Source organism: Monodelphis domestica, chromosome 2 (assembly GCF_027887165.1).
Source record: "Monodelphis domestica isolate mMonDom1 chromosome 2, mMonDom1.pri, whole genome shotgun sequence".
In the NCBI taxonomy this organism is placed as follows: domain Eukaryota; kingdom Metazoa; phylum Chordata; class Mammalia; order Didelphimorphia; family Didelphidae; genus Monodelphis; species Monodelphis domestica.
Genome location: NC_077228.1, coordinates 105661469 through 105686859, shown reverse-complemented (window position 1 = coordinate 105686859; position 25391 = coordinate 105661469). Strand labels below are relative to the sequence as shown.

General features: G+C 39.7%; 2 protein-coding genes and 1 pseudogene across 8 annotated transcripts in view; 2 read left to right on the top strand and 1 right to left on the bottom strand.

Annotated features, from left to right (window-relative positions):
- Positions 1–533: 533 nt before the first annotated feature.
- On the top strand, positions 534–6893 carry LOC100012151 (NADH-cytochrome b5 reductase 1). Its single transcript, XM_001364455.4, has 9 exons — positions 534–681; positions 1055–1204; positions 1317–1389; positions 2027–2133; positions 2432–2561; positions 4286–4369; positions 4989–5074; positions 5600–5699; positions 6043–6893. Exons 1-9 carry the CDS (start codon positions 667–669, stop codon positions 6213–6215), a joined length of 918 nt encoding a protein of 305 aa, XP_001364492.1. The 5' UTR covers positions 534–666; the 3' UTR covers positions 6216–6893.
- Positions 6894–7297: 404 nt separating this feature from the next.
- The window catches only part of ADIPOR1 (adiponectin receptor 1), a 26946-nt gene continuing 8852 nt past the window's right edge, over positions 7298–25391 (top strand). Inside the window, exons 1-3 of one of the 7 annotated variants that reach the window (XM_056815737.1) lie at positions 7298–8100; positions 14355–14436; positions 14781–14842. The gene's annotated coding sequence lies outside the window, so the exon portion shown is untranslated. Of the gene's footprint in view, positions 8101–8184; positions 8417–14354; positions 14437–14780; positions 14843–25391 lie in introns of those variants that run through there. The other 6 variants (XM_056815735.1, XM_056815736.1, XM_056815738.1 and 3 more) reach the window with 6 other exon arrangements.
- Positions 20901–25391, bottom strand: part of LOC100012104 (ras-related protein Rab-9A-like) — a 19999-nt pseudogene continuing 15508 nt past the window's right edge.

Genomic DNA, 25391 nt, shown 5'->3' with positions numbered 1-25391 from the left:
CTAGCCCTTACCACTCTTCTGCCTTGGAGCCAATGGAAGATGGAAGGTAAGGGTTTTTAAAAAAAAAGACAAAAAAGAAATGAGTGTGAGATACTTCTCCATAGAGAAAGAGGAACCATGGGTGAGGAATACTACCTGTAAGGTGATATCTCTTTGATTTATTGGTTAGTTTTGTGGAACTTTTTTTTAAATTCCTTTAAAACAAATTCTTATAATGGGTGTCTTTCTAGAAGCAGAGAAATGTAGTGTCATAAAAGCAAAAGAAAACAAACATTTATTTTAAATAAAATATAATACTTGAGAGAACGGAAATTTAAAATACAGCAACAAGATTTTTAATATAGGAGAATAATGGAGCTTCTTTCTTTCTTTCACCTCTTCTGCTCCTCTCCCTTATTTTCCATTACTCTCTCCTCTTTTCCTTTCCTCTCCCCTCCTATCTTCCTTTCTTCGCTTCCCTCCTCTACTTCCTTTTCGCTCCTCTCTCTTTTCTTTCCTTCCCTCCTCTTCCTTTCATCTTTTCTATCTTCTCGCCTTCCTTCCCTCCTTTCTCCTCCCCTTCTTTTTTCTCACTATCCTTCCCAGTCTGGTCCTGCCCCGCCCCGCCCCGCGGCGCATTGTGGGATCGGGCCTGGGAGCCTTAGGGAGCGGACTCCGCACTTGACCATGGGGATCCAGCCGGTGAGAGCCTCCTACCTTTCACGCCTACCTCTACCCAGCTTTGCCCCCTCTGTCTCCCCCTTATCGGAACTCCTAGGCCCCTGTATTCTGCAGCTCTACTCTGCATCCCACGTGAACTCCGCCCCTCATTCTACCTGCACCCATGCCCAGACCCGGGATCCCTTCCCCTGCCCAACCCAACGCCCGTTTTTGGAGACATCCCTGTTACCTGTCTCAGACCCCCAAGACGCGCCTTACCCTAGACCCTGGGACATCCTGGTTCTCCAGCAACACCATCTAGGTGCTGGGCGATCTGGAGGCTCGGCTTGTGAAGCGTCCCAGGGCTCCTGAACTGACCCACCCAGTCCCTCACTCTGACTCCTGTCTCCCACAGAGCACTGCCCTGCTGGCCTCCTTGGGGGTGGGACTCCTGTCCCTGCTAGGTTTGGCCCTAGGCTCCTACCTGGTTCGTAGGTCTCGAAGGGCGCCCGTCACTCTTCTGGACCCCAATGAGAAGTACTTGCTGAGACTGCTGGATAAGACGGCAAGTTATGTGTGGGGAAATGTGTGTTGGAGGTGGGGATGGGAAAGGAGCTTAGAAAAGAAGACAAGGGGGTAGTAGTGGTCATATACTGAGATGTGCTTTTAACTTGTAGACTGTCAGCCACAACACCAAGAAATTCCGTTTTGCCCTGCCTTCTGCCCATCACATCCTGGGACTACCCATAGGTAAGATCTCTGGTGGGCAGAGGTCTAGGAAAGGAGATGCTTCCTGATCACTGCATAGAAAGAACAGGAGCCTTCTTTTCCTCCTCCTATTATTCCATTTCTCCTCTTTTCCCCTGGATCCCAGATTTCCTTGTATTTCATGATTCCGTTTCCAGTCTGGTAAATGCCATAATGTCCCATTGCTAGGGTGTGGTTTTCATTTTTTTGCCCCCTTCCATCCCCCTGGACTTGATATCATTGTTGCTGACTCTTGTTAGGGTAAGAGACTGTTAATTTCCATAATCTAATCCTTTCATTCACCTGGGCCATCTCTCTTCCCCACAACCCCTTACTGGGGCTCTGGGACAAATGTCCAAGGTTCTTCTAATTTTGTCTGATGGATCATTGGGGATCTGACTAGGAGCAAGAAAGGATCTCCTCTCTTCATAGGTAGCCCCATGTAAAACTTTGCTATATCTAGAATGAGTACTGAGCACACTCTTCTTTTGCTCCATGACTCATTCTGACCTGGAACAAAGAGAATAGGTGGGCTCAAATTCAAAAGCTACTTTAAAACTCACTGAATAAGAAAGCAGGAAGGGCTGGAGGATTTTCCAGGCTGCTCACCCTCACACTGAACTTTCTACATGGTCATCAGGAAAACATGTCTACCTCTCTGCCCGAATTGATGGCAACTTGGTTGTCCGACCTTACACACCTGTCACCAGTGATGATAACAAGGGCTATGTGGATCTAGTCATCAAGGTATGAAATAGGGTCTCAAATATTCTTCCTTTGTTCCCCCTCCCCAATATTTTCCTGGATTTTCTGAGAATTCACTGGGTCTATTGAGGACAGGTAGCCTTTGTGGGATGGAGAAAAGGAGTATGTACAATCCTTGCCCTAAACTCAAGATCAGTCAACCAACTGACTCAGCAACCAGAAATGTGGAATTTCTGAAGTTTGGGTTATATCTGTGAAGAAAAAGCTAGAAATGTAATTGGGAAAAATGAGGTTATATAGCTGATGAAATTGGTTAGATGCCATTCTCTCCTCAATGCAGATCTACTTGAAAGGAGTACATGCCAAATTCCCTGAGGGTGGAAAGATGTCTCAGTACCTTGACAGCCTAAAGATTGGAGATATGGTGGAGTTTCGGGGGCCAAGTGGAATGCTCACTTATAATGGGAAAGGTATCAGCCCCTACTGCTTATTCTTTTTTCTTTCTTTATTAATAGAATTTATTTCCAGATAACACAATTCCTTTCTCCCTTCCCCATACCATAGACGACATCATTTGGCAAACAGTTGTGTATATATAGATTATATCTTTCATATTTCCATTTTTTCAAATCATTCTCTGAAGAGAAACATCCACAAGTTATTATTCAAATATTAAATCTGTAGCTGTATATAATGTTCTCTTGGCTCTACTCATCACATTCTTCTTTATGTCATGGAGTTCTTTCCAAGCTTTTTTAATGAAAGAAATTTCCAGACTACATAGTGATACAATTTTTAATAATCCTTTTCTGACATCCTCCAATTCATGTTCTCTCCTTGCCTTCCATCACTCCCCTTTCCAGGTTTAAAAAATTCAATTTGCTCATAGTTCATTACAGTGCAGTAGTATTCCATCACAATTATATGCTACAATTAGACCAGCCATTCCCCAAATGATGGACATCCCTCAATTTCCAATTCTTTGCCACAAAGAGAGCTGCTATAAATATTTTGGACAATAAAGGTTGTTTTCCCTTTTCACTGATCTCCTTGGGAAACCTTGCTGGGTCTCAGGGTATATACAGTTTTATAGCTCTCTGGGTGTAATTCCAAATTGTTCTCTAAAATTATTGGATCAGTTCACAGTTCAACCAACAGTGTATTAATGCCTTCATTTTCCACATCCTCTCCAACATTTGTCACTTTGGCCAATCTGATAGGTGTGAGGTGATACCTCAGAATTATTTTGGTTTGTATATTTCTCTAATCAGTAATAATTTAAAGCATTTTTTCATATACCTCTATATGGCTTTTATTTCTTCATTCAAAAACAGTCTGTTCATATCTTTTGCCCATTTGTCAGTTGGGGATGGGTCTTATTCCCATAAATTTGACCAAGTTTTCTATATGTTTTAGATATGAGACAGCCCTACTGCTTCTTAATCCTACCTCTAGTTTTTTAGGTTCTGAGGCCTTTTAATCATTGTGTGCAATTTGAATGTTATCTGCATTATACATACCTCTTTTATTTTTTATACATCTAAACCTAGGGCTCCTTTTCCACATAAGCATAGCTCTGGTAATATAATATCTAGTCTCCTCTGCTAGAGGGAACAGCCATGGTCCTAAATACATCAGTTGTAACACATAGATATGACCAGGACAAACATTTAGTTTTCTTCTCTGCTCCTCAAAAGAGCTTTCTCAACCTACTCTTCAGAGTGAACTAGAGATAAATTTCATAGCTGTTCCTCCCTCTTCTTCCCCTATTGCAACAGCTGGGCCTGTTAGCCTAACCCCCTGAGTCCTACTGGTGTCTCCTAGGGAATGTTGAGTCACACCTGGCCCTGTGCCTGTTTGTCTCACCAGCAAGGCATCTTCAGTGCCTAAGATTGCTCATGACTCATGATGTAGCCCCAGAACAACACTTCTCTTCCCTAAGAATACTGGGATCTGGCAGTAATGAGAGACAGGTGGCCTACCCCTACTCATATTTCCAAGATATATTGCTCTCAGTAGCCAGGTCACTTTGAATACTGCAACTAGTCTATGAATAAATTTGCCACTGCACTGAGGTTCCAAAATGAAGGTTCATAATTACTTAATAAAGTGCACCCAGGGTTACTCCTACATTTTTATTTTCAGTTCCTTATATTGACTTCCCCTTTGCCTCTCTATCCTTGGCTTCTTTCAGGGAAGTTTGACATTCACCCCAGCAAGAAATCTCCAGCAGAACCCCGAGTGGCAAAGAAGGTGGGAATGATTGCCGGAGGGACAGGTGTGTGTTGTCCTTGTGTCTACCCCCAATGCTGTTGGCTATTGTCATGATGCTGGTAGCAAGTGATACTTGGAAGGGTTAGATGCCCATAGCTGGATTGGTAATGATGGGTTGCTGTGAAAAATAAAAAAGGGGGATTGAAATCAAGAGGCATCTCATATGATCTCAAATCCAGACCTTTTTGGATTGGTATGGAAAGAAATAAATCAGAATGGCTCTGCAGAAGATGGATATGCAGCCTCTCACTGAATCATTAGATATTTGCTGACAGGTGTTTCTTTCAACTCGAGCCCTAGACTGGAATTTATTTTAGACATTCTTATATTCTTTAAATGAATTTACCATTTGAATGAATATAAATCCTGTACCAGATTTACCCAAAGCACTCAGTAAAAATTCATACTTGAGATTTTTCTGGGGTTAAGAGTAATTCCTATTTGGAAACAGAGAAGCCCTTGAAAACCAGAGGGGAGAAAGAATCAGGATGCTGAGAGAATGGGAAATGGAGTAAATACATGGAGTAGGTAATAAGTGGGATTGAGAAAAAGAGTTAACCAGGCTTTTGGCAGGAGCAGTCCTTCCTGATACATAACAACAAAGGGGAATGGTCTTTATTTAGGGATCACCCCAATGTTGCAGCTCATCCGGGCCATCCTAAAGGACCCTGAAGATCCAACCCAGTGCTTTCTACTGTTTGCCAACCAGGTTGGTTGGATTTACTCTGTACCAGGACTGCAGAATGGCTGATGACTGTGGGGCATGATACTCATGGGTACCATAAACTAGGGCTGGAGACTGTTTCAAACCCATCCCAGCAATAGTCTGAGATTTGACTGTTGGAAATGAGAGCATGAACTTGTTTCTAGAAAGTGGGAGGATGGAGGAACTGGGCTCCTATCCCAAATGGTATGCTTCCTGTGTGACCTTGGGCAAATCATATCTCTGACTTTGTTTCCTCAATTGTGAAATGAGAGGGTTCCAACTATGATCTTTTTATTTACCTTCAGTTTAGCTCTTTGAAATTCTTATTTTCTAGAATTTGGAGCTATTCCTTTAATAAATGTTTTCCCCCACTAATTAAGGGACCATTATAGAGCTATATATATAGAGCTAGAGATTGAGGTGTTGCTTTAGAGATCAGGCTTTTGCTTGGGTTTTCCTTTGGGGGGCGGGGAGAGGGGTGTTGGATGGTTCTAGAGGAGTTTACTTTCTCTTTCCCTGACATTTTAGACTGAGAAGGATATAATCCTCCGAGAAGATCTGGAGGAATTGCAGGCCCGATATCCAGAACGATTTAAACTCTGGTTCACCTTGGATCAACCTCCTACAGGTAACAACTTCCTGGACATTCCTGATGCTGTCCCCTCCTATTCCCTCTCCCTCAGCATCAAGGTCCTGACCTCCTCCATCCTGGTTTCTGGTTTAAATGGAAAAACCCGTAAGTAGAGTTTCCACCTTCCATGTCTGAAAGGGTTGAGACCACCTCAAAGACCCACTTCATTTCTATTCTTCTCTGAGTCCATGGAAAGGGTGTGGCTACCAATGGCTGTGTTTGTGGCTACTTCCTCCATTCCTTAACACTAGTTAATAACATGGAGCCTCTGGGAACATCCCCCACACCCTGGATCAATGTGGAGTCTCAGCTGCATTTCTCCTCTTCCCATCCCCTGCAGATTGGGCCTATGGCAAGGGCTTTGTGACTGCTGACATGATCCAGGAGCACCTGCCTGCCCCAGGGGATGATGTGTTGATGCTGCTGTGTGGGCCGCCTCCCATGGTGCAGCTGGCCTGCCACCCCAACTTGGATAAACTGGGGTATCCACAGAAGATGCGTTTTACCTACTGAGGCTCTTACCCTTCCCTAGCTTTGGTCAGCCTAATGACTCCAATCCACCCCCCTATCAAGGGCTCACACTATTGAGCCCCCTGTTACTGACTTCTTATCACCAACCTATCTTGTTCAACCTTGGCTAAGCCTTGGTTCCAGGTGTTTTCTCCAGAATCACCCTATTAAGTCCAGACAGACTCAGACCCTCCACCACCACTCCGAACCAATTTCTGGGCTGGAAACCTCAATGAAAAAGGTCATAAAAGCCATGCCTAAGCATCTGACTGGGAGAGAGGGTAGGAGGATTTCCACCCTCACCTTCACTGTCTGGCAATGAAAAGAACAGTTGGGGGTGGGGAAGGGGACACTGTGCCAAACTGAAGATGCTTAGTTGTTGCTGCTGAAATATGGGGCTGGGGGGGGGGGGTAGATTATTGTGGATGCAGTTGGGGTTGAGGGGGCATTAAAATGGGAAGGCAGTGCTGCTGGGTCCAGGGGGAATGGTGTCCTCTCCAGATTCCTAGCCCTCACAGTATAAGAGTATAAGTTTGTGCCTGTATTCTGTGCTAAGCCTCCTAGTTCCCTCTCACCTCAGCTGGAAGACATTGCCTCCCTGGGGTCTTCTCAGATATTGTCTCTGTGTCAGGAGCCTCTGGCTGGAAATAAATTGGGTCAAGGCCCCCATGTGTGCTTTCATGGGGTTGGTGTGTCTGTGTGTCTGGGGTGACTGGTCACAGTTTCAGCTGCTAGAGTATTCTCCCCCAGCCTTCCATTCGAGGACTGTTGGTGCAGCTCTGGGCATGTGTTGAAATGTGCAGTGGTCTACATACACCACCCACTGTTTTCCAATTTCAGCAGCTGCCTCAAGGAAAAGATAGGGTTCACAGCTTGGGGGAGGGGGGAAAGAGAAGATGGGAAGGAGTGACTGGAAGAGCAGTACGAGCAGTTGGAATGAAGGGACCCTTCCTGAGGACAAGAACATATGCTATTAAATGCTATCTGTCTATTTGGATACGTTCCTGACATTCTGCCTCCTCTTCCTCCTCCTCAGAAAGGAGAGGGCTTCCCCTCCCTGGAGTTCTTAAAGCAAAGGCTGGTCGGGTATGTTGAGATTTTTTTGTTCAGATGCAGGTTTAACTAGGTCATAGTTGCCTAAGTTGGAGTCTGTGATGAGAGAGAAGAGAAAGGAAAGAGATAAGGAGGGAGAAGAGAGAGTAAAGAGAAGGGAGTTAGGAAGAGGAGAGAGGAAGAGGAAGGGAGCAGGGACGAGGCAAAAGAAAAGAGAGAGGGGAGGAGAGGGCAGAAAAGAAGGGGAAGAAGGATGGGAGCAGGAAGGAAGAAGAGAAAAGAAGAGGAGGAAAGGGTAGGAGGAGGGGAAAAGAAAGGAAGGGGAGGAAAGGGAGAGGAAGAGAAGGGGAAGAGGGGAGGAGGTAGGTTGAAGAGGAGGAAGAAAGAAGAGAAGGGGCGGAGAAAAGGAGACGGGAAGAAAGGAGAGGCCAGGGGAAAAGGGGGAGGAGGAGTGGGCGGAGGAAAGATAAAGGGGAGGGGAGGAGTCAGCCAAAGAGGAGGAGGCGGAGGAGGAGACAATCGGAGGAGGGGAGGCCCAGGACCCCAGCGCTGAGGCCGAGGCAGCGACGCCGCCACCGCAGCTAACGCGGCTGCCACTGCCGTCTCGTCGCCTCGTCTCTCGCCTCCACCGGGCGGAGGTGACGCGGTGCCCTCTCGAGCTCCTTCCGGGGCCGGCGCCGCCGCGTCCCCCGGGGGTGGAGGCTTCTCCGCCGCTGAGGCCGAGGCCGGCGTCACCGCCCGCGCTGGCGCCGGGTATGTAGCGCCGGGGAAGGCGGCCCCGTCAGAGCCCTCGGCTACCGCCGCCGCCGCCGCCGCAGCAGCAGGAGCTCGGCCCGTAAGTGTACCTGGGCCGGGAGTCTCCGGGCTTGCCGGGGCCTCGGAGAGTAAACATTTCCGGCCCCTCCCCTCCCCACGGGCCCCGCCCCCAGCCCCCGGGGTATGGGGAGGTGGCGGACAACCGAACCCCGCGAGCTGTGCGGGGGCCGTAGCCGGGGCGCCCCGTGGGGGTCTCCCTAGCTTCGGGTCGGTCAGCCGGAACGCCGTCATCCTTCGGGGCAGCAGTAGCAAAAGCGAAGGCGAGCCCGGGTCCTAAAGCCTCAACTGCTTGGATGCGTTCTCGGTGTGGAGGAAATCTCCCTTCCGATGTTCAGGTTTAGTTTGGGAAGCTTTCGCCCCCCATCCCCCTGCCTTCCTGAGCCCCAGAACCCTCCCCGGTAACTCTGTGGGGCTTCTTCTGCCTCCTCCGGGTCTGGCCTTCTGAGGGTCTCGGGAGAGCAGGGAAATGCCGTGGATACATTCTATCCAGACCTGGCATCGGGGAACTGGTTTGTTTGAACATTTTAATCGTCTAGTTCAACGTAAATGATTTTTTTTAATGCCTTTGTAGTTTGGTGCATTTAAAAACATCCATTCGAGAAGGGGAGCCCCTCTGCTTCCCTGGCCTTCCCTGGTCTGGGACACAAGGTTAAGAACACCTTCTTGTCCTAGATTTACTTTTACGTTTCCAGTTGTGGCTTTGCCATCCATGTTACTGTGCATGCCCAGTCAGGGTCCGAGAGTGACCGGTTTCGAGGGGGTGCCCCACTGGTGCCACTGGTGAGGACCTAAGCAAGAAAGGCGTGGAGATAGACTAGGAAAGTTGGACCTAAGCCCTGTGGATTCTGAGACATTAGCTAAGCTGGACCTAGACTGCAGGGCAGAATAAGACTGTCTAGAATAAGGTGATTGTGACAGATTTTCATTTCCCTAATTCTGGGTAAATGGCGACATTTCCTGGGATAAAGCTTCGGTTTTTTAAGGAGATTTTACAACAGTTTATTAACAGTGCTAGAAATTAGACTGTGGAGTTACATCCATGGGGCTTTGACTGATAGAACTATCAAAGGAGTTATTTCTGTCTGGTTTCCTCCTATTAAGGAATTTAGAAAAGCATTTCTAAGCCCCAAAGGGTGGAATGTTGGTTGAAATCCGACTTTAGAACTTGAGTTTCTATTGGAATCTCAGCTTGAAGGGAGACCCCTGCAGAACTAAATCTTCACAGGCAAGAATTGAGGAGTTCAAGTCTCCATGATTCCTAGAATTCTGTGGTTGCCAGGGACTGCAAAATATTAGTACATTAGGCCTGGGAGACCACTTCCTTTCAAAGTGTTAGGGTGGTAACTCCAACAAGTAGTGGGCATTAGTATTGCCATCCCTTAGGCTCTGTTTTCCAAAAGATTAAATACAAAATTCTTAGTGTAATGCCCAAGATCCTCTATGAACTTGCTTTTTTGGAGCTTTGGAGAATCTCACTACCCTAATAATCCTTTTGCTCCAACCACATTGATTCATTCTGAACAATTTCTTGCCCTTTACCAGCACTTATTCTGCCTAGAATATTTTACCCCTTCCATTTCTCCATTTGCAAAAAAAAAAAAAACTTATTAAGTACATAAAGTCTCAGCTCTAAAAAATTCTGTGAAAACATTTTACTTTATAGACAGACATCCTACAAATAGCTTATAAGCAGTCTTCCACACTCCTCTGATCCAGCATTTCTGTGGAAACCTTCCTAATCACCCTGGCACTGAAAATGGTCTCGATTTCCCTCTGAAGTCTTTTAGCTCTTATTGACTTTGTACTTGTCATATGGTTCTTGGTCTGTTGTCTTATTTATCGTTATTGGTGTGCATGCCTTTTTCCTCATCTAAGTTTGTAAACACCTGAAGTCATCTTTGTCTCCTCTACCTTGTAGCTTAAATATTTGTTGGTAAAAAATCAAATTTGCTCCTTCTTTCAAGCCTAATAACTAGGTATTTTGCTCCTCTTCTAGGACACCTTGGAGAAAGTTTGCTGACTCCTATAGATAAAGCTACTTTGAACCTCCGTAATCCTGTTTATCGGGTTACCATAAGCCACATACTGAAGGAGTTGAGCAGCTTTCTGGACAGCTATGTCAACACAAAAGCCTGGCATCTAAGATCTTTAGAGAATTGTAGTATACTGTAATTGGGTAGACAGACATGTGAGGGTGTCCTCACTCGGGTCTTTGAGGGTTTTGAGTCAGGTTCAGATCCCAAGAACTTAGTTGATTGTGTGTACCCGTCAAGGTCATTAACTTTTTATTTCTCTGATATCAATACATACCTGGCCAAAGTAAGACCAGAAAACTTTCTTCATATCATATTCAAAGGGGGTAGATTCCTCATATACTTCTTGAAGAGTTTGTATAGAGTAATAAGTAATAGAGTAAAAAGAGGACTGGATTCATAGTCTGAGGACTGAATTTGAATCCTGTTTCTGCCACTTAGTGCTGAGGGATCTTAGGCAAGTCATGCCAGCCACTGCTATGTGCCTCAGTTTCCTCATCAGAAAAAATGAGGGGCTTCTTGAACTAGATAATCTTTAAAGTTCCTTTAGCTCTAAACCTAGAATACTTAAAAGGTAGAAAACTAAAAAATGTAAAACCTTCCAGCTCTAAACCTAGAATTTATAAACTCATAGAATGTTATCTCTAACTCTAACATAGAATGTTAAACTCTAGAACTTGCTTACCAAAATCTTGAATTCAAAGGCCTTTTAATGTTGTTGCCTCTATTCAAGAAAATTGAACATTTTAGTTGGATTGGCATTAAATGCATTAAATAGGAAATTAAGAAAGCTAGGTGGAACAAGCCTCCAAACAATGAATGATCCTTTTGAGTTTCAGAGACTGGCAGGAAATGCAGATATTACTGCTAAATGACTTTTCCTCTTAATGTCCTGTACACTTTTTAGACTTGTAATCACTACATTTTAAGAGCAAACTTGCCTTTTTTATGAGTATAAGAACATAGGCCCTCTGGTTGCATTTCTGGGGAAAAACTACCCCCAAAAGTTACAATATCAGAGTTCCATTGGTACCACTTTTTTATCAAATAAGAGATGAACATGGGACCTGGGAATTACTGAAAGTAACCCCTTGAAATCCCTGAAAGTAACTTCTTACTTTTCCCCATCCAGTGAAATTTCCCTTCCATCCCTTCATGGACGAATAGTCGAGTCACAAAGTTTTTAAGCTGAAAGTAAACTCAGAAGTTTTCTTGTTCACTTGAGAAAGGAAGAAGAATCCATTCTTTTATAGACCCAAAAAGTCAGGCAGCATTTGTGTAAAGATGGCCAATGAGAAAAACTCACTAACCTCCAATACAGATTATGCCACCTCAGGATCATTATTATTGTTCAGGAGTTTGAACCTGTCATTAAGCTGGAATTTACCTATTTGCAACTTCTACCCATGATGCTGAGATCTTCCTAGGCCAAACAGAACAATCTTAACTCCTTTTCCTGTGTTCAAATGACAGCCTTCAATTAAACACATCTATCTTCCCTTTTCCAGGCTAATTATCTCTACTCAGTTCTTTCAACTGATTCTTACATGACTTGAACTCAAGGCTGTTCACTCTCAGTCACTTTTTTTGGCTGCTCTCCTTTCTAAAATACAGTACTTAGGGGCCAGCTGGGTAGCTCAGTGGATTGAGAGCCAGGCCTAGAGATGGGAGGTCCTAGGTTCAAATCTAGCCTCAGACACTTCCCAGCTGTGTGACCCTGGGCAAGTCACTTAACCCCCATTGCCTAGCCCTTAGCACTGTTCTGCCTTGGAACCAATACATAGTATTGATTCCAAGACAGAAGGTAAGGATTTAAAAAAAAATACAATACTTAGATGCGTTGTGATCAGAGCCAACTAAAACAGTACTACTATTCCCCTACTTCTTAGAAAGCTATTCCTTAATGTAGCTCAATATTCTGCTTGCTTTTTTATATATCCTGCCACACTGTTAATAGCCTACAATCTACCAAGGCTTTCAGATCTTCCTCAAATAACCTGCTGTCCCACATCTTATAATAAGCGATTTGTGGTTTTTTTTTCCAACTCAAATTTAAAACTTGATATTTGTCCCTATTAAATGTCATCTTATTTGACCTAACCTGTCATATCTAACCCAATAATCTAACCTGTCAAAAACTTATCTGGTATATTAAATATCCCTCATTGCCATGTCTTTTGCAAATGTGTTGCAGATGTTATCTATTCCTTTATCAGAGTCATAGATAAAAATGCCAAGCAACACAAGACCTCAGACGTTTATGTCTCACTAGATACCTTCCAGGTAGACAGTGGATCATTACTATTTATTTTTTTGAAACTGAATCTTCTATCTTGCCCAGGCTAGAAGTACATTAGCCTTTCTTGGACCAGACCCCTTTACTTATTACCAGCAGGTGAATTTTGGCCTGCACCTGTTTTTCTGACATGTGCTGGTTTTGTCTTCCTTAGACAGCCTGGTGGCCCTTTCCTGCCCAGTGGCTTGCCTTATTAGTGCTGATCTTAGGCTACTAATTGATTTTAGCCTTGCTGAATTTCACAACTCCTGAACTCCACCTGGCTAGCAGCCTCAGCCTCCCCAGAAACAGTAACTACAAGTGTGCACCGCCATTGTCTGATTAATATTATTAATTATACTGTTATTCCGACTATTCAAACACTCCCCAAATCCACCCATTTTGAGTCTTTCTAGTTATAATATTGTCTCTGACTCATAATATTCCGCCTTCCCTGGAAAACAACACAAGCTTTTTTTTCATGAAAATTTTTTTATCTAGATAAAATATATCTGTAGCACATCCCTGATCTACCAGTTTGGTAACTGTCCAAAAAAATAGGAAATTAGTTAAGTCTGGCATGTTTAGACTCTTTGTGATCATCACTCCCTTTTCTAAGTGTTTACTATTTAGCAGTCTGTTCAAGAATTTTCAAAGAGAATTTGAAGTCAAGTTCATTATTTTATAATTTGTGATTTCATCTATTCTCTTCAAAAGCAGTTAGATGACATGGTGGTTAGAAGACAAGTTCAAACGTTGCATCAGACATTTACTAGCTTTATGACCATGGTCAGTTCACTTAACCTCTATCTGCCTTAGTACTTCTCAACTATAAAATGTATCTTCCAGAATTGTTATAAAGATAAAATGACATAGTATTTGTAGAGTGCTTTGCAAATGTAAAAGCAGTGGTGTCAGACTCAAATAGAACTGAGGTCCTTCAATTCTGAGGAACTTGTGACAAAGAATGCTATCTACCTCCAGAGGAAAAAAAACTGTTGGAGTTGGAATGCAGATTCAAGCATGTGGTTTTCCACTTAAGTTTATTTAGGTTTTTGTTTTGGAGTTTTGTTTTTATATGATTATTCTCTTATAAAAATGAACAATATGGAAATATATTTTGCATCATGATACATGTATAACTCAGATCGAATTGCTTGCTAATTCTGGGAAAGAGGAGGGAAGAAAGGGAGGGAGACACTTTGGAAAATATAACTTTGGAAAACATGTGGAAATTTGTTATTACATGTAATTTGTAAAAATAAAAATTTTATAAAAAATAAATGCAAATTTGACCTCAAGAAAAATAAAAAGGAAGTGAGGTTCTTTAAATGATACATAAATGATACATAAGGCATACATGGGCAGCATATGCCTTAGAAAATCATATACATATTAATATTGTCATTTTGTTGTGTTTTTATTTCTTTTTGCAATGTGGCTGTTATATTTGACACCTTTGCCTTCAGCTGCCCATGAATGCTAGCCATTACCCTTTTTTGAGAATGGACACATTTGCCTTTTGCTGATCAAAAATCTTACCACTAGCACTTACAGTGGCTCAGTGATGACCTGCCAGTTAGAGCTTTCTGTACTAAAGCTATTGTTTGTTTGGGCCTTGAACTTGGTAACAAATTCACTGGCTGTCAATCAAGCCAGTCAAAGGCTGATTCCTATCAATTCATTAGCCATTTTCATTCTTGCCTTTCCAGTATAAAGGCTGTAGCAAAATACAGATTGGATAGCTTTACCTTTTATCTTTTGTCATCAATCACCTTCCTAGCAGCCCAAGTGCTAGTCCTTTCCCTTCTTTGATGCTCCCCTGTTCCTCAATTCAGCCTGAAAAACTAGCTCTTTCTTCCATTAGCTTTTAAGCCATTCTTTGCTTATTCTGATCTCTTAGAGCTCAGTATTGTGTCTGGCTTGTATATTCATCCTTTATGTTCCCTGGCTTCCATATTCTAGGCTCGTCTTTTCTTCTTCTTTGGAGTCAAGAAAACCTGAGTTCAAATCCGGCCTCAGATACATACTGACTTTGTGACCTTGGGTAAGTCACTGTACCTTCTGTCTGTTTCCTTTCCTCCTCTATAAAATGGGGATAATACAAGCATCTATCTCCTAGAGTTGTTGATCAAATGAGATAATATGTTAAGCACTTAGCATAGTGCCTGGCACATTTTGTTGTCCTCCTTTTCAAGTCTTTTCAAGTCTCTGACTCTTCCTGACCCATTGTGGTTTTCTTGGCAAAAGCATTGGAGTAGTTTGCCATTTCCTTTTCCAAATCATTTTACAAATGAGGAAACTCAGGCAAACAGGCTTAAGTGGTTTTCCCAGTGTCATACAGTTAATAAGTATCTGTAGCAGGATTTGAATTCATTTTCCTGATTCCAGACTCTGCGCTCCATCCTCCATCCACTGCCCTACATAGCTGCTCCTTGCCCGACACATAATAGGTAATAAATGTTTGTTTTCTTCCTTTTAAAGTTTTTTAAAATTCAATATATTTATTTTAATAACAAGTTTTCACATAAGTTTTCTGAAATTATGTGATCCAAATTTTCCTCCCCCCTCCCCAAGCTGGCAAGCAATTCAAACCTGTATTATTATGCAAAACAAATTTCTATATTATTCATTTTTGTAAGTGAATAATCTTATAAAACCAAGACCCCAAAACATATACTCAAATAAACAAGTGATAAATCATATGTTTTCATCTGCATTCTGACTCCCAACAGTTCTTTCTTTCTCTGGAGATAGATAGCATTCTTTGCCACAAGTCCCTCAGAATTGTCTTGGATTATTATATTGCTGTTAGTAGCTAAGTCTTTCACATTTCATTGTTCCACAATTGTTGCTATGTATGTATTCCTGGTTCTGCTTATTTCACTCTGCATCAATTCGTGTAAGTCTTTCTAGCTCTTTCTGTAATCATCCTGTTCATAATTCTTTATAGCACAAAAGAGCAGCTATAAATATTTTTATACAAGCAGATCCTTTTCCTTTTTTTTAATTTTTAATTTTATTTTTTTATCCCTTTGGGACATGGACCTAGTGTTTTCTTCCTTCTTGAAATTGTTTCTTTTTATGTTTTTTGAATTTCACTCCTGAATGCTTCCTATATCTCCTAGGCTGCTTTAGGTGTTTTGCAGTACAGTAGAAATCACTGAATTTAGTTTGTAGACCTAAACTTGACTCTGCAGGTCGACTTTCCCTATTTTCTCTGCTTGCCTGTGGGCAGGTCATTTCACAATTCTGGACTTCAGTTTCTTCATCTATAAAACTAGGGGAGAGAGATAAAAAACTAAATTATCTCTGATGTTCTTTCCACCATTAAATTAATGATCCCTTTGACCACTGAGAGACAACCCTTTCTGTATGATGGACTAGGTGGGTGGGAGAGAAAGGGTAGTTTGAAGGACCTGATTGAGCTCATTTGTTTGTGTCCCTAGGGGTAGAAGGTTCTATTCTGTTTCAAAGAATAAATGCTCTCTCTGCTTCTGAAAGCTTCCTGGACTAAATGACCTGGAAAGCTTCTTTGTCCCAAGGGAGGGGATTCAGTTCTTCAGCTGACTGGGGATTAAAAATCTAATCACTGATAAATCTAACCAAAAAACAAAACCAGAAAGAATTTAAGGAAATGAATAGAATTTGAGAAAAGTTAGATATGATGACTTCTAGAGAAAATTGAATAGGAGTATAATTTTCTCAGCTATAAGTGGCACCTTCACAAAAAAATTGACCATTTTTTTAGGATTTAAAAACCTCACAGCCAAATGCAGAAAAGCAGAAATACTTAGTGTATCCAATACTCAATGAATCCTTTTCAGATCATAATGTAAAAAAAAAAATTACATTCAATAAAGGGCCATGAAAACAGATTAAAAGTTAATGGGAAACAAAATAATCTAATCCTAATGAATGAGTAGGTCAAAGAACAAATCATAGAAACAATATTATTTCATAAAGAGAATGATAATGAGACAACATACCAAAATTTATGCATCCAAAGCAGTACTTAAGGGAAATTTTATGTCTTTTAACTCTTTCAAGAAGAGGCAGATAAGTAGTATAGAGCACTAGACCTGGGAGTCAGGAGGACCTGGGCTCAGATCTGGCTTCATATTTGGTCATTTAATCCCCATTGTCTAGCTAGCCCTTGCACTTCTACTTTACAGTTGTTGCTAAGATGGAAAATAGGGGTTTTAAAAGATAAATAAAATAAATAAGATAGAGAAAGAGCCGATATTGGGCATGAAATTTAACAAAATAGAAAAGGAGCAAATTAAAAATACCCAATTAAACACTAAATTGGAAATCCTGAAAATCAAAGGAGAAATTAATAAAATGGAAAGTAAGGAAGCCATTGGACTAATAAAACTGGGAACTACTTTTATGAAGGAAAAAAATAACAAAATAGATAAAGCATTGGTTAATTTCATTTAAAAAAAGATATTATCTGTATCAAAAATGAAAAGGATGAACTCACTACCAATGAAAATTAAAGCAGTTATTAGGAGCTATTTTGCCTAAATATATACCAGTAAAATAAGTTAAATGAATATGTCTAAAAATATAAAACTGCTCAGATTAACAGAAGAAGAAATCGAATATTTAAATAGACCTACCTTCAAGAAATTAATGGAATAAGACATAAATGAGCTCCCTAAGAAAAAAATATCTAGAACCATATGAACTCAAAAATTAATTCTGTCAAACATTTAAAGGAACAATTCTAATTACTATATGAACTATTTGGAAAAATAGGCTAAGGAGTCCTACCAAATTCCTTTTACAAAACACATATGGAAGATCAAAAACAGAAAAAAACTATAGACCAGTTACCTTAATGAATATTGAGGTAAAAATATTATATTTATACACACACACACACACACACACACACTAGTGAAAAGATTACAGCAGTATATCACAGAAGATCACATACACTATGACCAGGTGGGATTTAGTCCAGGAATGCCAGGCTGGTTCGATATTAGGGAAAATATCATGATTTAACTGTTCAGCTGAAGCAGTCTTTGGAAGAAACCAACAAGAAGGTTCAACGGCTGAGATGGCGATGCAGCAAAGCACTGTGGAGTGCTTAGGGTGTGTTGGAGCACAAAAGACAACACGGCCATCCAATGCAGCTGAGGAAGTCTCCAGGTGTAACAACTTTTCATGCCACTGGACCCAGGCTTCCAAAGCCGAGAGAGTGGGACTGTGTGCATCGACTTTTCCACTTAAATCTCCTTCACGCAGAAGTGTCTTTGTGCACACTCATCTATCATAGATGAAAATGCACAAAGACAATCGTCATCCTCGGTTACCAAGAGACTACTATCAGAATAATTGACTATCAATAACAAAAACAACAGATCTTATGATTCACATAATAGGGGCAGAAAAAGCTTTTGACAAACTACAACATATTCTTACTTTTTAAAAAATACTAGGAAATATAGGAATATTTAGAGCTTTCTTCAAAATTACAAGTTGTATCTACCTAAAACCATCAGCAAGCATTATTTGTAATGGGAATAAGCAAGCAGGGATGAAGTAAGGATGTCCAGTATCAACACTGTTATTAAATACTGTACTAGAAATGCTAGCTATAACAAAAAGAGAAGAAAAAGAAGTGAAGGAATTAGAAAAGGCATCAAGGAAACAAAATTATTGCTCTTTGCAGATAATTATGGTATACTTAGGGAATCCTAGAGAATCAACAACAAAAAAAAAGAATTGAAATAATTAACACTGTAAGCAAAGTTGCAGTATATAAAAATCATCAGCATTTCTGTATATTACTAACAAAATCCAATAGGAAGAGATAGAAAGAAAAAATTCCATTTAAGATGATTGTAGACAATTTAAAATACTTGAGAGTCTGCCTGCCAGTATAAACCCAGGAAATACATGAACATAATTACAAAGCACTTTTCAAACGAATAAAGACAGATCTAAAAATTGGAGAGACACTAATTGCTTGTGAGGAGGCGAGACCAATACAATAAAAATCACAATTCTATTCATGTTTTTTAGTGCCATACCAATCAAAGCTACCAAAAAATTGTTTATAGAACTTTAAAAAACTAGTAATTAATCTGGAAGAACAAAATATCAGGAATATTAAAGGATTCAATAAAAAATATGAAGGAAGGTGGGCTAGAAGTATATATCTCAAACTTTATTACAAAGCAGTAAATCATCAAAACAGTCTGGTACTGGATAAGAAATACCAAGGAGGATCAGTGGATTAGAAGATTAGATACAAAATACATGGTAGTAAATGACCATAGTGATCTAGTGTTTAATAAACCCAGAGATCCAAGATTTTGGGACAGGAACTCACTATTTGACTAAAATTGCTGGGAAAATTGGAAAGCAATTTGGCAGAAACTACATATAGACCAGCATGGAAAATTTTACTTTTACTGGATAAGGGAAAATATGTGACCAAACAAAAGACAGCATTACAGGATATAAAATGTATAATTTTAATTATAATTAAAAAGTTTTTTTACAAATAAAACCATTGTAACCAAGATTAGGAAAAAGCAAGAAAGTGGGAAAAAAATTTTATAGCAAGTTTCTCTAATAAAGGCCTCATTTCTCAAATATATGGAGAAGTGAGTCAAAGTGAGTCATTGCCCAGTTGATAAATGGTCAAAATCTATGAATAGGCAGTTTCAGAAGAAGAAATTGAAGCTTATAGTCATGAAAAAAATGTTATAAATCACTCTTGATTAAAGAAACGCAAATTAAAACAACTCTGAGGTACCATCTCATACCTATCAGATGGCTAATATTACAGAAAAGGGAAATGAGAAATGTTGGATGAATGTGGAAAATTGGGACACTAATGCATTGTTTATATAGTTGTGAACTAATCCAACCATTCTGGAGAGCAGTTTGAAATTGCCCAAAGGGCTATAAAATTGCATACCCTTTGACTCAGCAATACCATTACTAAGTCTGTATCTCAAAGACATCAAAGGAAAAGAATCTTTATGTACAAAAATATTTATTGTAGATCTTTTTGATGGCAAAGTTTGGAAACTGAAAAGAAACTCATCAATTGGGGAATGGCTGAACAAGTTTGTAGTACAGGATTGTGATGGAATACTATTGTGTAATATAAGAAGTGAAAAGCAGGATGCTTTCTTTTTTATTTTAAAAATTAATTATTTTAATAATATTTTTATTTAATTAATTTAGAATATTTTCCCATAATTACATGATTCATGTTCTTCCCCCCCCCAGCTGATGAGCAATTCAACTGGGTTTTACATGTATCATAGTTCAAAATCTATTTCCATATTATGAATATTTGCAGTAGAGAGATCATTTAAAGTCAATATCCCTAATCATATCCCCTTCAAACTATGTGATTAATCATATGTTTTTCTTTTGTATTTCTATTCCAACAGTTCTTTCTCTGGGTGCAGATAGCATTCTTTCTTATAAGTCCCTCAGAATTGTCCTGGATCATTGCATTATTGCTAGTAGAGAAGTCCATTACGTTAGATTGTGTCACAGTGTATCAGTCAGTCCCTGGGTACAATGTTCTCCTGGTTCAAGCAAGATGCTTTCTGGAAAACCTAGAAGGACTTGCATGAACTGATACAAAGAGAAGTGAGAGCAGAACCAGAACATTGTACACAGGAATAATACTTTATGATCAATTGTTAATGAGTTAACTATTTTTAGCAATGTTCTGATCCAAGACAGTTTCAAAATAATTATGATGAAAAATGCTGTCTACCTCCAGAGAAAGAATGGATGGAGGCCAAAAGCAGATCAAAGCATACTTTTAAAAACTTTTTTCTTTCTGTTTTGTAACATGGCTAATATGGAAATATGTTTTACATGACTGCACATGTATATCAAATGCTTGCCTTCTCAAAGGTCTGAAGGAAAGGAAGGAGAGAGATTATGGAACTCAAATTTTTAAAATGTTAAAAATTGTTTTTTATATGTAATTAAAAAAAAACAAAAACCCTTACCTTCTGTCTTGGAGTCAATACTGTGTATTGGCTCCAAGGCAGAAGAGAGTAGTAAGGGCTAGGCAATGAGGGTCAAGTGACTTGCCCAGGGTCACACAGCTGGGAAGTGTCTGAGGTCACATTTGAACTTAGGACCTTCCCAGCTGCCCCCTTTTTTATATGTAATTGAGAAGAAAAGAGGAAAAAAGAAATTTCTCTGACTTCACAAAAAGATTTTTCTTATATTTAACTGAGTAGCCTTTTTGTCTTACCTACTTTCCTTCCTCAAGATTTAGGTCTCTCCAGTTAGAAAGCTTATTGAGTAAAGAAGCTTGACCTTGGGAAATCATATTAAAAAAATGTAATTGCTGCACCAAAACAGTGAATTTGTATTAGTTATTCTTGGGGAAAAGAAAGGGTCCCTGTATTAGATGTAGCAGCTTTGGTGGCACTTTCCTCTACAACATGGAAAAGCTAAAGAAAACAAGAAAAACTGTTTCCCTAGTTCTAATCTCAGGTCTAAGTGCTTCTTTTTTTTAAAGCCTGGAGCTGTTTTTTGTGAGTAGCCCACCCCTTTATTTTACTATTATTTTTTTTTTAGCCCACCCCTTTAGCAAGAGAGTTCTGCAATGTCCAGGTGTTATATTTGGGGCTTCCTTTTTTTTTTCTTGTTAGATCTCCTTTTGCCTTTAAGGATTAATTGGCCTCCTTTGTGTATTACTAGCATGTGTGATGATGACATATCTGATATAAAGACTTGTCTTGTTGCTGATTGTTGTTAAACTGGGGGCTATATTTCTTCTGAAGGGTTTATAAAACCTTGGACCCCGGCCCATTTAGGGAGAAGAGAGCTGAAGGCCTAGAGAAAAAGGACCTGGAATCCAAGAGGTGAATCGAAAATAAGAAAGAGGAGAGTGAGCAAAATTGGGGACCAGGAAGAAAAACTTTTATTTATTTATTTTGTGTATATGTGTGATTTAAATCTTTAATATTGAGCATTTTAAAAAGTGTGTTTTCAATGAACCAAAAAATGAAATGCTAATTTTGTAAGAAAATATACATACAAAAATGTGGTCTTCATTTGAATTCTAGGGGGGAAAATCCAAGTAGTGCTTCTAGAAATTCAAGTTTTCATTTTAAGTATAATTATTCATTTGATTATTAGCTATGTAAGTTACACATTAAAATTTAAGTAACCATTTGTTTTTAGACACCCTTATTTGTAAATATTAATGTGCTTTCAGTAAATAGGTTACTCAAAGAATGAGTATTTTCCCTTCTACCTTCTAATGAAGCAGCAGTAGATTAGTTTAAATTTTATTATTAGAATTGGACTTGCTGGACCTTTATTCTATGACCCTCTTCCTCCCATTTCCCCTGCCCCGTTTTGTAAATGAGTTGATTAGAGCTACATTGGCAAAGCTTTTTAACAGTCAACAACAAAATGAACTGGACTTAGGCTTTCGGTGAAGATTGACTGTCTGCTTGAATAAAATGATCTGACCTATCCTCAATAGCAAGAATTCTTCTAATAGCTTCTTCAAAAGCTGCTGCAACATTTGTGGCACCTTTTGCACTTGTTTCAAAGTAAGGATAGTTACCATTGTCCCTGTACCAGGCCTGGGCATTCTGTAGAAACTTGTCTTTCATTTATATCAATCTTGTTACCCAAAATCACAAAAGGAAAGCTTTCAGGTTCTTTTACATCTGCATGATAAATGAATTCTTTCTTCCAGTTGCCCAAATTCTGGAAACTTTTGAGAGTCATCTACACTGAAAGTAAGAAGGCAACAATCAGAACCTCTGTAAAATAGTGTTTGAAGGCTTCTAAAGTGTTCTTGACCTGCTGTGTCCCAAATCGGCATAGTTACAAAGTGTCCATCCACTTCCAAGTCTTTATTTAAAAATTCCACACCTATTGTATGGAACAGCTGGCTTTCAAATTTGTTAGTGACATATCTATTCATAAGAGAGCTCTTCCCATGCCACCATCTCCAAGGAGAATTACTTTAAAAAGTGATGATTTTCCTGCCATTGTTGAATGAAAAGATCTCTTTACTTCAAAATCCCAGCAAAACAAAGTATAATTCTACAGGGAGGAAATGCACCAATAATGAAATAGAGGATTTCCAACCATTTCTGATGAAAAGACTAGAGTTGCACAAAAACTCTAATTTTTCAGTTTAAGTATATCATCTTCCTTACCAACATTGTTCTGGTCCTGGCCTAAGACAGCTAAGGGCAACTCCAGGGATGAGCTGGGTTCCTGCGGAACGGGGGCATAGAAAAGGAGAGGAGAAGGTATTTCCATGTTGATAATTTTTCTAAGAGAATAGTCATAGAAAACCAGAAACCCAAATAAACAAGTGCAAATTGTAGATAGCATTCTTTATCACAAATCCGTCAGAATTCTCTGGGATCACTGTATTGTTGAAAGTTGCTAAACTAACATAGTTGATCATTCCACAATATTGCTGTTATTGTGGTTCTCCTGGTTCTGCTTATTTCATTCTACATCAGCTCATGTAAGTCCTTCCAGCTCCTTCTGAAATCATCCTGTTCATCATTTCTATACAGCACAATAGCATTCCATCACCATCATGTATCACAATTTATTCAGCCATTCCCCAGTTGATGGACATCCCTTCAATTTCTAAATTCTTTGTCACCACAAAAAAGACTGCTATAAATAGTAATAAGCATTATTCCCAAAGTTAGAGTTTACTTGGTTCACCTGTGAGTACCCACCTTCAGATTTGTGCCTGTATTTTACTTGCTGCCTCTGTCTAGTAAAGTTATTCACTCAAACACAGAACTATATGTGCTGAAAATTGTTCTTCCACATGCCTCCTTGTATTTTAGATAAGTGCCCTATCTTTTCAACTATATGGTGTGCTTCTGAATATTCTTAAAATCTTTGTATTCTATATAGAATAAATGTATTGGCCACAGTAGAAATAAGAAATCATTTATATAGTACATCCCAAAAGTCTTAGTGCCGTTTTAAGCTTTGGATAGAGAGCCAGGCCTGGAGATGAGGGATCCTGGGTTCCAATCTGTCCTCAGACATTTTCTAACTGTGTGACTTTGGGCAAGTTGCTTAACTTCAATGGCCTAGTCCTTACTGCTCTTTTTTTTTTTAATAAAAACTCTTATCTTCCATCTTGGAGTCAATACTGTGTATTAGCTCCAAGGCAGAAGAGTGGTAAGGGCTAGGCAATGGGGGTCAAGTGACTTGCCCAGGGTCACACAGCTAGGAAGTGGCTGAGGTCAGATTTGAACCTAGGTCCTCCTGTCTCTAGGCCTGGCTCTCAATCCACTGAGCTACCCAGCTGCCCCCTCCTCTTTTTTTTTTTTTAACCCTTACCTTCTACCTTGGAATCAATACTATGTATTGGTTCCAAGGCAGCTGCTCCCACTGCTCTTCTATCTTAGAACTGATAACTCAATATTGATTTTAAGGTAGAAGATAAGGGTTTTTCAAAACTGCACCAAGACTTTTGGGACACTATAAGCATTTTACTCACAGTAGACCTATGTAGTAGAGTTAATGTTATCCCCATTTTGTCAATGAAGGGAAATAGACAGTGAGGAAGCTTTAATCCTAATAGGAGAAAGGAGGGAAATAGGATGAAAACATTGGATTTGGAGTCAAAGGACTTGAATTCAAAGCCTGGATTTACTTTTGTGTGACCTTTCTCAAGTCATTTAACCTTTCTGAGACTCAGTTTTCTCATTTTTGAAATGGTCTTTAAGGTCTCTCACAGCTCTGAATTGAGTTTCTAGACTCAAAGATTAAATGACTTGTCCATCTGTTAAGTGCCCCAAAAAAGCCCTGAACCCTTGGGTGGAAACACAGGGATAGCCAGCCCACTGGCTGGATGATTGAAATGTTTTCAATGTCTATCTGTTTAGTCTGAGTTCTGTGGCAGTCACGAAAAAGATAGAGGTAATTTGTTAAGAATATAGTATCACAATCTTAGAAAACAAATTTCAACCTTTTTCTAAGGCTGCCAATGTTATGGATACTCTTTTCCTTTCTCTCCGAAATGCCTGGAATTTATTCTTATTGTTTTAGACGTCAGTGGTTTTGTGTTTTGTTTTAACTATGTGAAATTTTTTTCTTTAATATTTTAGTTTGAGGAAGTTTCTACTTTGTTAAGTGTTGCTACCAAGAAAGATTTCTCAATGTTTCTTCCTAACATTGGCTGTACTTGGGAGGCTTTCCCAAGTTTCCTGTTCTCCCAGAATGCCACTCTTCTTGCAAGTGTGTCTGTTTTGCACACTTTACATATTTAAATTCAGCTCAGCAAGAAATAGAAATAAATGTCACTTTTACTACCAGAAAGAGGTCTTTTTTTATGGACATTTGTAATTTTTTCTTTTTTATAAAGTAAAATAAAAATTGCTTTTTGAAGGTTTGGACTGCTTGCTTGCTTGCTTGTTTGGGTATTCTTTATATCACCCTTGCCCTATAACTAGAATTTTGTCCTTGTTTGAATTTAGCATCCTCTCAAATTAATAATAATTTGTAATTAGTTTGAAGCCCAGTGATTGATGAGGTAGTAAAAAATATTTGATCAATTTTCTTCCATTTTCATTTCTAGTCTGCTTGTCTGTTCACATAGGAATTAAGAGACCTTTTGGTTTATTTGTAATCCAGAAAAATTTGAAGCGATTGTGAGATTTTTTTCCTGGAAAAGTAAGGTTTAGGTTACCTGGTTTTAATAAAGAACATCTCCATTTTTTTTCTGGAGTCTAAAGAAATAGTCTGAATGGACTCAAGGTAGCTAAAGTATATCTTGGAAGTGGTTGAAGGAAGCTATTGAAAAGCTGGTTTGGTCACTATGTGGGGCAGAAAGCAAGGATGATGCTGCCCACTTGATTCTAGCTTCCTGCTTACAATTTTTGCTTGCTGATGGTGGTGAAAGGAGGCAAGTGGGTGATTTTTATTATTCAGGATTACTTGTCTTTGTGATTGCTAAATCTAAATTATAATCTTCTAATAGCTAACCTGGCT